General features: G+C 37.0%; 2 protein-coding genes and 1 pseudogene across 2 annotated transcripts; 2 read left to right on the plus strand and 1 right to left on the minus strand.

Annotated features, from left to right (window-relative positions):
• The first annotated feature begins 35 nt into the window (after positions 1-35).
• LOC132625730 (protein REDOX 2-like) lies at positions 36-1,460 on the plus strand. The gene is made up of 2 exons (XM_060340315.1): positions 36-773; positions 1,128-1,460. Exons 1-2 carry the CDS (start codon positions 597-599, stop codon positions 1,350-1,352), a joined length of 402 nt encoding a protein of 133 aa, XP_060196298.1. The 5' UTR covers positions 36-596; the 3' UTR covers positions 1,353-1,460.
• A 517-nt stretch (positions 1,461-1,977) lies between these two features.
• LOC132625726 (beta-1,3-galactosyltransferase GALT1-like) lies at positions 1,978-5,895 on the minus strand. The gene is made up of 7 exons (XM_060340313.1): positions 5,145-5,895; positions 4,118-4,338; positions 3,708-3,989; positions 3,359-3,487; positions 3,109-3,288; positions 2,839-2,946; positions 1,978-2,699 (listed from the first exon to the last, which is right to left on the minus strand). The coding sequence occupies exons 1-7, from the start codon at positions 5,860-5,862 to the stop codon at positions 2,430-2,432; spliced, it is 1,908 nt and encodes a 635-aa protein (XP_060196296.1). The 5' UTR covers positions 5,863-5,895; the 3' UTR covers positions 1,978-2,429.
• Positions 5,896-8,459: 2,564 nt separating this feature from the next.
• On the plus strand, positions 8,460-10,507 carry LOC132625724 (protein DMP8-like; annotated as a pseudogene).
• Positions 10,508-12,900: the final 2,393 nt, after the last annotated feature.

The raw sequence follows: 12,900 nt of genomic DNA on the forward strand, positions 1-12,900 counted from the left end.
ACATGAGTTGAATTGAGATAAGAAAGTATAGTAAGTGAGAATCAGACAATCGACTCCAACTTATTTGGAAATGAGGCACATAAATAGTTATTGTACATTTTCTTCACCACGGTGTACTGTACTTAACATGTCAGCTACTCCCTCTGTTCCAAAAAGATCGTTTTCCTTTTCTTTTTAGTCTGTCCCAAAAAAATTGTCACCTTTCTATATTTAGAAACAATTTAACTTTATGAGATGATTTGCTGCCACACAAATATCTAACGCTTATTTTGGACCACACATTTCAAAATTCTTCCTTTATTTTTTAAACTTTATGCCAAATCAAAAGAGGACAATCTTTTTAGGACGGAAAGAATACTATTTTTAGTAGGTTTCAAATTAACACTTGTCGAATCAAGAAATTAAATAACTCAACGTCACTACGTTCGAACCAAGAAATGAAAAAACAAAGTCGTATGAATTAAGTTTACTTGTAATGACTTTATTTATGCTTCATGAAACGTTTTCAATCATTTTGAAGTGTATTTTCAGTATAAATTAACATCAGTCAAAAAATGACAAAGATTAGAGAAATGATTAATTAATGACAGGTGGAAATGCATGTTGCATGGAGGCAAGAAAAGATGTTAGAGTTTTGCAGGGAAAAGGAAATACTTGTAAGTGCATGGTCTCCACTTGGAGCTAATGGGATACCTGTCCGGGGCAATCATGCTGTAATGCAAAGCCCTGTTCTAAAAGACATTGCTATTCATAAACAAAAGAGCATTGCACAGGTATTTAAAAATGAAAATTTAAGGGTCAAAAATACACTTCAAGTATCACTTTATTTTTTAATTTTCTACCTGAACAATCAGGTGTGAGAGTTTAGTACCTAAACTATCACCAACTAGTTAGCAAAACACAGCTCAACTATCAATTGTTCACTTTTCCTGCCTCAACCATCAAGTAGGAAAAGTGAAAAATTGATAGTTGAGGTGTGTTTTGCTAATTAATTGGCGATATTTTAGGTAGGAAACTCTCACACCTGATAGTTCCAGTAGGTTGAGGTGTTTTTTGACCCTTGTCTCAAAAAATTATCACTCGATATTTACATCACATTATATCATTGATCTTATCCATATTTATAGGTTGCATTGAGGTGGGTATATGAGCAAGGAGTTAGTGTATTAGTGAAGAGTTTTAACAAGGATAGGATGAAAGAGAACCTTCAAATTTTGGATTGGGAACTAAGCAATGAAGAAATCGCGCGGATACAAGAAATTCCTCAATGCAGGGGATTCAAAGCTGAGGTTTTTGTTCATCCAGACGGACCATACAAATCAATAGAGGAATTCTGGGATGGCGAACTATAAATGTTACTGCTACTCATTCCGTTTTGCAATTTTTTTCATTGTTTATGTAGGTGTTCAAGAAAAATCAACTCATGATTTTTCAACTTAATAAGTCGACATGATTTCTCATTGGTATGGTTGTAATGCAACTATAATTAAATTGAATAATTGGTTTGATTTGGTAGCAATTAAAATGTACAAAATTGAACCGTTACTAAAAGTGAATGAACAATGCATGAATAGGTATGATTTATAATTATTTTCACCGCTTTCATCATTTGCTATTGTGCAGTCAAGCTTAGGATTGGATTTTGCTTGAATAGGCTACATTCTCTGAAAGCTTATCGAATAGGGGCATGACTTTACTTTGTGATTTGTTCCTTCGTGTTTCATGTTAAAAATACTTGGTGAATCTAATTTTTTTCAGCTAATGTTTGTGAAAGAAACAAAGATTTGTCTTACTTTCTCCTTTATCTGGTTACTACTTTCTTGGGCAAATTAGAGATATCTTGAGCAATGTCACGCTATTTATCATAAACACAAACATATTCTACTCTTTTGTCTGTATCAATCAGTAGCATAAACCACATTCTATCACTTGTTACTAAAGATCATAAGATGGATGAACAATCCAAAGAGTCGGATATATTGGAATTAGCAGCAATTCTCATGTTCACTTAAGGATTGCAGTTGCTACAGGATGTAATGCAGACAAGAACTCCAACATAAAAATATACTGTAGTATACATCAATCCTCTCCATCACTCAAGAAATGGGTACAAGAGATCGTGTGATTTACATACAAAATAATCACCGTACATAGTGTGCCCATGCTCTATACAACATAAATGCCCCTCCACTTGGCTCTCTTTATAATACAGATCCCTTCCCCAACATCTTCACTAATCAATATCTAGTGGTATATTTAACAAGCTAACCTAATCACCTACTTATATCAATATGCTAGTAACTACTCTACCGCCTGATACAACAATGTGGTATAAGCATGACCTTGGCCTCTTCTTCCCGACCTATTTAATATTCCACCTCAAGTACGTGTCCTTGGTCAGCTACTAGAAAAAGTCAGCAGGAAGTTTGTCAAATCTTAGTTATAGACACTTCTGAGCCTTCAGAACTCAAACGAAAACTACTTTGTGTTAATCGCCACAACATAAAGCTCGTTTTTTTCTCTTCAATCTTTTGCCAAAGACAGAGCATCTCTCTAGGGCCTTGGTAATGTGCAATAACATAACCATCACGGCAACCTTCATTAAAAATCCTCTCTTCCTTTTCATACTTCACTTCCAGCCCTTTTTTCTTCATTTCTGAAATCCAGATGCCCATAGCAACATCTTCCAGCTTAAACATCTGCATTTCAAGGAACTTGTAGCATTTAGAATTAACTGGGAGATACAGGACCTGAGTGGCTGATTGATATATTTTCATATGTAAACTTCACTCGCTTAAATGACAGTTGGATATATCGAGAAAGAATGGTTCACTTTACCTTTAGGCGACCTTTTCTCTGTTTCGAGCTGATTGTTCTTGCTATATCGCTGGAGACAACATAACCCGGTCCATGTGCCCAAGGAGGGTAAGTTTCTTCAGGCCATTCCTATACATCAACAAACAATAAGATTGAGTTTCATTTCATGATCAAATTAGTGAGAATTGCAGTTGTTGCTATTACAGATGCCCTTTCCCCATTGCTGACCACTGCAATAGAGTAAGGGTGAAATTGGCTATGAAAGATGAGATAAATGATGAATATGTTCACCTCTGGACTGATAAACCACTTGCTGTCCTGACTCCTATGAGGATGGGAATCTGCATTAATAAGACCATATAGCAATCCACGAGCCACGTTAATCCTCTCCATAGAAGATAAGATTTCATCCACCCGAACAAATGCATCATCATCTGTCTTCATGACAAACTTTGCAGAAACGACCTCTGTCTGTCCAATAGACGATGTCAACAAGGGGAGCACAAGATACTCCATGAGTTAGGAAGAGACAGGATTTTACCCCAAAAACACAGATGGCAACGGTCTTCCAAGTGATAAGACTGTAGTAATCAACAAAAGGCATCAGCTGGATGTCTCCATATGTCCTAGCCTCATTCCAGAGCTCTCCATTCACCATTTGGTTTTTATGCTACAGATGCATAACAAAGAATATCTTGTCAATTGAAGTTTCACTTATTGAAATCTAATGTGACTTCTAATGAACAGCAGAACATGGAACTATGGCACTTGCAACCCAAGCCCAACCATCCGGTAATTAGGGATCAAATAGGCATCGCCATTGAACACTACATTATCTTCAAACCAATGGTAATTTCACATTATGGAGTACAAAGAAAAGAATCACTCACCAAGCCAACAAAAAACCGCACTGCAACTTGTCCAGACCGCACCGCATCATATTGCATCCACGTTCTACGGACAGCCATTCTACGTTTGAAATTATTTGCGGTAGAAAATACACCAATAAAGAGATCTAGTCTTTTTCGTGGAGGAAGAGGAGCTGCTTTTAAGGCTTCCAAGTCATTTATATGCTCTGAATCCTCTGATGTTGGTAAACCACTTGCGACAACAGAAATTAATTTTATGTCTCCCGATATCCTCACTTCACTTATGAGCCATGGTTCCAAAGTCTGATAAGATATACATCCAAATTAATGGAGATTCCAGTGAAACAGAACAATTATGATGATGCAGAAATAACCATCATAAAATTCTGAGGAACAAAGAGGAGAAAAGGAAAAATGGGGGAAAAGATTACTTCACGGAAAGCAAAAGATGTTATGTGTCTTCCATCTACTGTCATATGAATTCCTTCAGAGCCTACTCTCAGAGTGGCAACCGAGAGATATCCTTGCTTGAAAGGAAAGTATTTTCTTGATTTAGCCCCATCCTGAACAAAGCTAGATTTATTTGTTGCAGTGACATGCCGGGTAGCCATGACATTACCTACCATCTCATTGCATTGGTCTAATTCATCCACTGACAAAAAGGTAAATAATGTTAGTAATAATGCAATGAGCACAGGGTGAACAAGTGAGGACATCAATGAAGCTGAAAAAGATAATAAAAGGAGGCAAACAGAAACATCATCAAGACATCAACCAGAGAATATTGTGATGAAACCTTAAAATGTACCAGTCATATAAACCTGTTATCTTTCTTGGTAGAAAACAGAGGGGCAAAGGATAAAATGCAATTTTAGAAATTATTTCGACTCTCCAGGAAAAAGACCAATCAGATTTTAACAAATTGGAGAAAGGATTTGCAGCATATCTCCTATGGCTTATGTAGCAATGGAGAAATAAATTAATAAGTAGGTTAAAAGGAGACAAAAGTTTATTATCAATATCAACAGGAAAGAGACGATGAAAGAACATACTAGGCGGGCATACTGAAAAAATGAAATTAGGAAATCTTTTTTTATAAGGAATGAAAATAGGAAATCCTATAAGCATTTAAAGAGTACAGACTATCTTCAGAATGTTTAGTATAATATGAGCACACAAATAAAATTCCCAAACATTTGCAGGATCTAGACCTCAACAGCTGACATCGACTTCAAGGATAATAATTTTATTTCCAATTATGGCATGCCCAATATGATTGCAGTTAATTGAGCACACAGGAGGATGCAGCATCCTTCTAAAGCACAAAGAGTTGCAAGTCGGTTGAAATAGTTGAAAAAAGTGCTGGGAAATAAGCTTCAAAGCTTGAACTTCTACTTTAAGGAATGAACTTCCTTACTGAAGGAAGGGGGGGGGGGGGGGGGGGGGGGGAACTATTACCTTTCTTGCACTTTTCATTTGAGGGTAACGGACAGCGCTCCTCTTCACCCCAGTCATGTGCAATTGTCCAGGTGTTTTGTACAATTATGGGATCCTCAGTTATTTTATCACCATGGAGCCTAACATTGTAGTGCAGAATAACAGGAGGCTCTGGTTCACCTGGTAGTGGCTCACCAGTCAAATCCACCCGAAAATTCCCAAGAAGACCATTTGGAATGCCAATTATTGTGATGGAAGAACCCTGAGTCAGACCACAAGGAAGCCGTAACTTAAAGCCGCCCGCATCAAGTTCTGTAGCATTGGTTTTGCTAAGAAAATGAGGACATTGTTTCTGTTTCCCTGCCTTAATTGAACTATCATTTGCATCGAATTTTTTCCTCTCTACTGCACTCATGAGGTTGTTCCATGCAACACTGGCTTCCTTAACTGCCTCTATAGCATTAGGTAAGACTAGATTACGAGTAGTTAACCTTTTCAATTGATACCATGTAGACAGAGATTGTTGCTCCTGAGCTGACAGGTTCCTCTCAATAAAAAGATCAGAGACAACAATTTCAGCAGATATTACTTGAGTAATAGTTTCTGGATGGTGAGCTGCCGGAGGAGCCATAGCATTTATCCATTCAAGAGGATTTGTCATATTGAAGTAGAAAGAACTTGTAACATAACTTTCCTTGACAGGTTTCCTCATCACACAATATCCCAAAACCAAAAACATCAACAGGGATGTAATTAAAATACCACAGTACCATTTCTTAGAGTAACAACTAGTGTTTCCCAACTATCAGGAAGGGAACTACGAAGTAGTAGAGATTGCATTTCGTCTCCAAATGGCATTTCTACACAAGATAATTGATTTACCAGACTCTGGAACTCACTGGTATGTTCGGCAACAGAAGTTCCACTTTTGAGCTTCATATTGACAAGGCGTCTCATCAGAAGGGCCTTGTTCCGAGCTGTCTTGGCCTGGTACATGTCTTCCAACTTCTTCCAAAGGGCATAAGCGTCGATTTCTTGTGCAACGTGGTGGAAGACACTATGGTTAATCCATTGTCGGATTTGACCAATAGTTTTTCTATTAATTTTCTTCCACTCTATTGACTTGGGCGGGTCAGGATTAATACCCTTCAGCTCTATTGGATCAAAAAGGTCTTTACAACTGAGGAAATCTTCCATCCGAGGTTTCCACAGCGTGTAGTTGGTAGCCGTGAGCATAATCATACCTCCAGAAGATGAAGTTGACTCGTCAATGGTCATTTTTCACCTTCTGAATAATTTTCAAAAAAATTGAGGGACCAAACTGCAATTTTTCAAAACTACAAAACTGACCGGTGACGTGGCAGCTGATGCAGGAGCACCAAGGTAATTCTTTTCTGATGTGGAAGTTCAGACTATGCTGCAACCACAGACCATACTCAGACAGAACCTTGGCTCTGATACCACTTGTTGGGAAATAAAAATAAACCGCAAGAATAATATTCCCGGTATTAGTGATAAACACGGAACACTAACTTATGGTTAAATCATCAAGAATAAAATGCAGCAATAATGACACCAAGATTTTTACGTGGAAACCCTTCTGAATAAGGGGAAAAAACCACGATCAAGAGGAGCAGCTGATATCACTATAGCAAGGAATTTTACACCGTGTAGTAACGAGTACAAATACTCCTAAGACCACTACACCCTCAAAAGAAAAGCACTCTTTTGATTTTTCCCACCTCACTACAATATCACTCACACTCTATTTTTCCTTCACAGACTAGTTTCTTACAGTCTATGGAATACCTCACTTTGCTCTCACTCAGATGTATTGTCTGAGATTTTAGTGTGTCTACCAATGATAGAAGGCTTCCCTATTTATAGGGATGAAATGAACCTATTGATGTCATTTGTGACTCAAGCAAGCACTTGACAATTTGCCAAATACAAGGAAGATGTTTTCTTCCTTAAAACAAGGAATATGTTTTCTTCCTCAAAACAAGGGAAATGTTTTCTTCCTTAAAATGAGGGAGACGTTTCCTTCCTCAAATTATGGGATGAACCCAACAAGAAGTCGTTTTGTCTTTTAGATTTCCTGATTAAAAACATAAGAAGAAAATTGAACATAAACTTATTAAAAAAAAAACACCACGCTAAGAAAGAAAAGAAAAAACAACATTCAATAACAAAGCAAGAAGCAAAACCTCGGATGAATATGTGTAGAAGCCTCACTTATAGTTGTGTAAAACTTCTAGCAAAACCCCAGGTAATTCTCTTTTAGACATTTATCAGGTATAGAACCTGCGATTAATACCAATGAAATCACGACAATATTTTTTGTAATTAACGTTTAATAAGTACCTACCTTGAGATTTATTAAAACATCCAGTTGGGAAGGAATTGCAAGATAGACAAATAAAATTTGATCTCCTTACAAATATCTGCCAAAAGACTGATTATACCTGAAACAAAATTTATAGTTATAGGTAGATACTTTATGTTTTACTGTCATAAATAAGTGAGGGAAAGGATTAAGAAATAGTAAAATCCTTATACAATATATGATACATGCGATAGAAAGAGAACACCACTAAATAAACATAATAGGGCGCATATGCAATGAAGTAACTATATATTTTCAAAAGTCTATCTCAGAAATTTTTCCATGCGCAACAAACTAATGAAAAGGCATGTTACACAGTTTTCATCCTTCAGTTCAACATTAAAAATAAATGCAAAAGAGAGAAGACAAGACAAAAAATCAATCTAGTGCAAACCTTGCCGCTAACATCCAAAGACTTCTATCTCTGCAAAAACATGATAAAACCAATCAGGTATGAAGCCTCTTCAGAAGCAGAAAATTTATTGAGAAATCATACAATGCATTGTGTAACTTATTAACAAAATAAAAAACTGATTATGAATTCAACGCAGAGAAAGAAAAATATTTTAGTTTTCTTATAGTACTGCATAACCGTTTGTATGTATCCACATCTACTACTCGTTGAATTTGAATTCACGTTTTTCATGTTTCCAACTTCCGCCATGAAAGTAGCCCGCAGTTTTAATAATAGATAGATTTCCCATCGGGTGGCAATGGTTGCCAAGAAGTTAGTTACTAACAGTTAAAAAAAAAAAATCAAAAATTTGAAGTGCCTCTACGTAACCAAAATCATGTATAAATAAATCAACCAAGCACATAATAAAAACCAACAATCCAATACTCCGAACGTTTGGTGATCTTTTTCAATAAATTTCAAATTTGATTCTTGTTCTTCATTTTTTTCAATATTCAAAGCCTACATATCTTTTGATCCCAATGTTCTCAAAAAAATGGAGCAAAGTGAGGGACCAATTGGGATCAAAATCTACAGTGCATCACAACGTGTCGTTAATACTACTTCTTCTATGTACAATACTAATTTGCCACAAGATGTTCCAATCCCAGAATTGCCTCAACCACCAATTGGTGGCAAGAAAAGAAGAGCAATGGCAAATGGGGTTCAAAAAACACTCTCAAAAACTTCTGCTTGTGAATTTTCTCCCAACAGGAACTCTTTTAACTTTCGAAATGCTCCTTCCATCAGTTTTTGGCAAAGGGGAGTGTTCTCCAATCACCACAATGATGATTTTGACACTTCTTGGTATTTGCACTTTGTCATGCTTCTTCTTCCATTTCACCGATAGTTTTCGCGGTCCGGACGGGAAAGTTTACTATGGATTTGTCACTCCTAGAGGGTTGAAAGTTTTCAAGACTGGACTTGGTGTGGAAGTGCCAAAAGATGAAAGGTAATGTTTGTGTTAGTTTTGTTGGAATGATATGATCGGCTAGCCGTAGCTGCATATATGCTACGCTCAATGCGGGATTTCTGTTGGATCAGATCTTTTGGGAAGCTTTTGTGGATCTACGTACCCCGAGAATAGAAGCTAGAGAACCTAAGTCTGAAGAAGAGTCTTGGTTCGAAGTATAGGGAGAGAGTGCCCTGCTTGGTCCCCCTCCCCCGGCACGGTGGAGGTTCCGTAGCACGTCATGAGCACCAGGCTAAGGGGCGGTTGAGCAACTCAAGCGAACCGCCAATATTTGTGAATATGTTTGTGTTTTAGTTTATGAGACATAAACCTCCATTGGCCATCTAGAAGAAAAGAAAAAAAAAACACTGATCTGTGACGGAATATTTCTGACTAAAGATTTTAATTCAAAATATTGTGACAGTCTTATGATTGTGACGGAAGATTTTCCTTCACAAAAATTGAGACATTTTTATGGTTCTGATGAAATATTTTTGATGAAAGAGTTCCCTTCACAAAATTTGAACTTTTATGGCAAAACTTTATGCATATGGACGAAATTTTTGATGATGTTATTCTTCAGTCACAATTGTTTTTTGTGACGTTTGAATTTGTGACGCATTCTCTAGCGTCACAAATAATTTTTGTTCATGTAGTGAGTTGATTTACGCCTCAAAATCTTTCGCTTATTGTGTCTAATTTAATCTATTTGTTACTCTCTTTTTCCCCCCTTTTTCAAATAGGTACATTGTGGGATTCACAGATTTCGTGCATGCAATGATGTCTGTTTTGGTATTTGTGGCGATTGCATTTTCAGATCATAGAGTGACACTTTGTTTATTCCCTGGACATGCAAAAGAACTAGATGAAATCATGAGGAGTTTCCCATTAATGGTGGGAGTTATTTGCAGTGGACTTTTTCTTGTTTTTCCTACTACTAGATATGGTGTTGGATGTATGTCTGCTAGCAATTTTTGAGTATTGTTATTCTTTTGGGGATTATGTTTTGTAGTTTTTTTTTTTTTTTTGTGTGTGTGTGTGTGTCCTATTTTCCAAGTATATGTGTTGTATATTGTAATATAAGCAGTTTCTCTGTATTTTTGGTCAATTGATAACAGTGGAAGATGTTTAGTGTCACGACCCAACCCCGTAGGCCGCGACTAGTGTCCGTGCTGGACACCCAAACGTACCCAATACCCCAAACCAGCATATTAGCAGAAAACATCAAGATGGAAGTTAGTTGGTGCTATTAAATATCACAGATGAACAGATTTTGTACGTGGAAGCCGATAAGGCCATCACAGATCATAACAACCCAAAACATATACAGAACCCACATGTATGTCTACAGACCTCTACAGAACATAACAGAATCATATGACGGGACAGGGCCCCGTCATACCCCTGAATAGCATACATATATATACAACAGCAGCAGACTGTACCAAGGTATAGGCTCTGGACAAAAGAGCGCTCCAGAATAGCAGAATAGATGTCCTAAACAGGCGGGTCAGCAAATCTGTCGTTAGTACCTGCGCGGCATGAAAACGCAGCCCCCGAAGAAAGGGGGTCAGTACGAAATATGTACTGAGTATGTAAAGCACGGAACGTAGTAAACAAAGTCATAATCGAAGCAGAAGATACAAAAAATGAACGGAATATCCAAATTAGCAAAAATGTTGATCATAAAGCATAAGTAGTATTTGCAGAAAACGTATGTCATACCTGGTCCCATTACGGAACAAAATCATAACCGAAACAGCACGTACAGAAAAGTGAGTGTGATATACAAAGTATCAAATGCACATTTTCAAAACATGAAGAGTGTGTACAGAAACATATGCCATATCACACCCGGCCCCTGCCAAGGGACTCGGCAGACAGAACGTGGCCACCCCCCGACGCTGGTGCCACAACACATAAGGATCGGAAAAGGGGAATGACCCCGTAACATAGCATAACATATCAAATGGTCATATCAGATCATATCATATCAGAATAGTGTACATGGCACAACATACTCCACAACCCATGTACATATATACCTGCCCCCTCACATCGAGGCACGGCGAACAATGCAGTGGAAGACGCTTGAGAACATATCCTGGCCCGGGCTCAGTGTGGGAAACATTGAGGCATCCACGAACAGAGTAGTGAGAAACTAAATGCAATAAAAATACCATCTATCTCCAGAGACTCAATGAAGCATATGGAATAACAAATCGAAATGATAAAACTGGACAGAACTATAGTAAGCATATTTCGGATGTCATAATGGATTACGGATGCATAATCTTGCTGAAATCATTTCCAAGTTTCAAAACAACTTATAAAACTTAACAGAATATTTAAAATAATTTATAATTAATAGTTAGAGGAGTAGTTAAAACGTTTTCTTTAAAAGCTGCTCGAAGACCAGTCCAAAATACAAAAAGGGTAAAATCGGAAATAGTGGGCCCACCTCGGAATAAATGAAGCGGTGGGCTCAAATTACGTATTTTTAGGCTTATGAAGTCACCTACAAAGATCCTAGGGCATTCCATAACTTTCTAGGCAATTTGGGGAAATTTGCATAATTTTCCAACAAAGGATACTTAAGGAGTTCAATCCTATTGAACAAAAATGCGACAATTTCAATCGCGGATTCCGATGGACAGAATATTCCCCGAAGCGTAATTCCAATCCTAGTACATCTAGGACATGCCAAGAGAAGAATCGGGATAGCTTTACATACCTTTCTTGGCCTTTACGCTTGCCAAGACTCAAATTCCGTTTCGTCCAAAACCTACAAATGGTCACATTTACCAATTTACTATTCATAAGACTTAAAATTTCAACCTTAACCAATTCTTGTCTATAAAAATTTGGGCAGCATCTCCCCTATATATATATCATCCCCGAGGTTAAAACTCGGCTAAAACAACAACCACCACACCAACAACAATATATACAACATCAATAATCGACTTGGAACGCATTCTAGCGTAAATAGTCTTATTTTCCAAATAATGCGACAATTCCAAATCCAACTTTGCACTTACAACCCAATATCAATATTTTCATATTCACATACTAATATAAGACCATTCAAACATAAACCAAAAGTATTCCAAGCTATATATTCAATATTCAACAATTCCATCAACTTCCATATTCAATCCAAAATTCTTATATATGCAACAAAACCATTCCAACACATTTTCTACTTACTAATTCATCTCCAACAACAATCTACACTTTTAACCTTCCAATTCTTTTCATTCTTTTTACCATGCAATCTATGATAGCAATAACCATAATTACTAAATAAAATCAGTTCATTATTCCACACCAAGCAGCCCCCTACGGCTTCCACAATGCTTCAACATCAACACACAATTTTATACATGCAATTCACATTTACACATGCACAACATATCCAAATCACCTTAAAACAGCCCCAATGGCTTCAACAACATTCCAACACCAACATTCATAATTTCATACATGCAATTTATATTTACTCATCTACCATACGTTTAAATCCTTACTAAAACATGAAAAAAAAAAACGAGCAGTCCTTATCTTAACAAATTGGCTTCTTAGCTTAGCTAGAGTTTGTGAACTGAACTAATAATTGTTCTTGTTGCTCCAATGGCTACTCCACGTTGCTATGCACCTTCCTAAGGGTTGGAACACTTTGGAAAAAATATTTTTTTTGAGTCAAATTGGAGAGCTCCAATTCTGACCAGCTATGGCCGAGAGTCTCTCTCTTGGCTTTTTTTTTTTTGTTTGTTTCTCTTTCTAATACTTAGCTTAGAGTAAGTGGACTTATGATGAACTAAATTATTCATCAAAACATACTTTTACATGCAGCCCTTGAGCCTTCCACGTGCTTCTCTTATGTGTCATCCACTTGTGATTTGTTTTTCTTTCTTTAAAACCAACTTTGCAAGAATATAAAATGAATGCTCATCTTTAACTCTATGTATATGCGTTCCAATTG

This window comes from Lycium barbarum, unplaced genomic scaffold (assembly GCF_019175385.1).
Source record: "Lycium barbarum isolate Lr01 unplaced genomic scaffold, ASM1917538v2 unchr_scaffold_53, whole genome shotgun sequence".
Lineage (NCBI taxonomy): Eukaryota > Viridiplantae > Streptophyta > Magnoliopsida > Solanales > Solanaceae > Lycium > Lycium barbarum.

Excerpts from the sequence above, each read along its gene's own strand:
- LOC132625730 (XM_060340315.1), top strand. The coding sequence starts at position 597 with ATGCATGTTGCATGGAGGCAAGAAAAGATGTTAGAGTTTTGCAGGGAA. Across the intron at positions 774-1,127 it reads AACAAAAGAGCATTGCACAG|GTTGCATTGAGGTGGGTATA; the intron begins GTATTTAAAAAT and ends CCATATTTATAG.
- LOC132625726 (XM_060340313.1), bottom strand. The coding sequence starts at position 5,862 with ATGTTTTTGGTTTTGGGATATTGTGTGATGAGGAAACCTGTCAAGGAA. Across the intron at positions 4,339-5,144 it reads AAATGAAAAGTGCAAGAAAG|TGGATGAATTAGACCAATGC; the intron begins GTAATAGTTCCC and ends CCTTTTTGTCAG. Across the intron at positions 2,700-2,838 it reads AGAGAAAAGGTCGCCTAAAG|ATGTTTAAGCTGGAAGATGT; the intron begins GTAAAGTGAACC and ends CTTGAAATGCAG.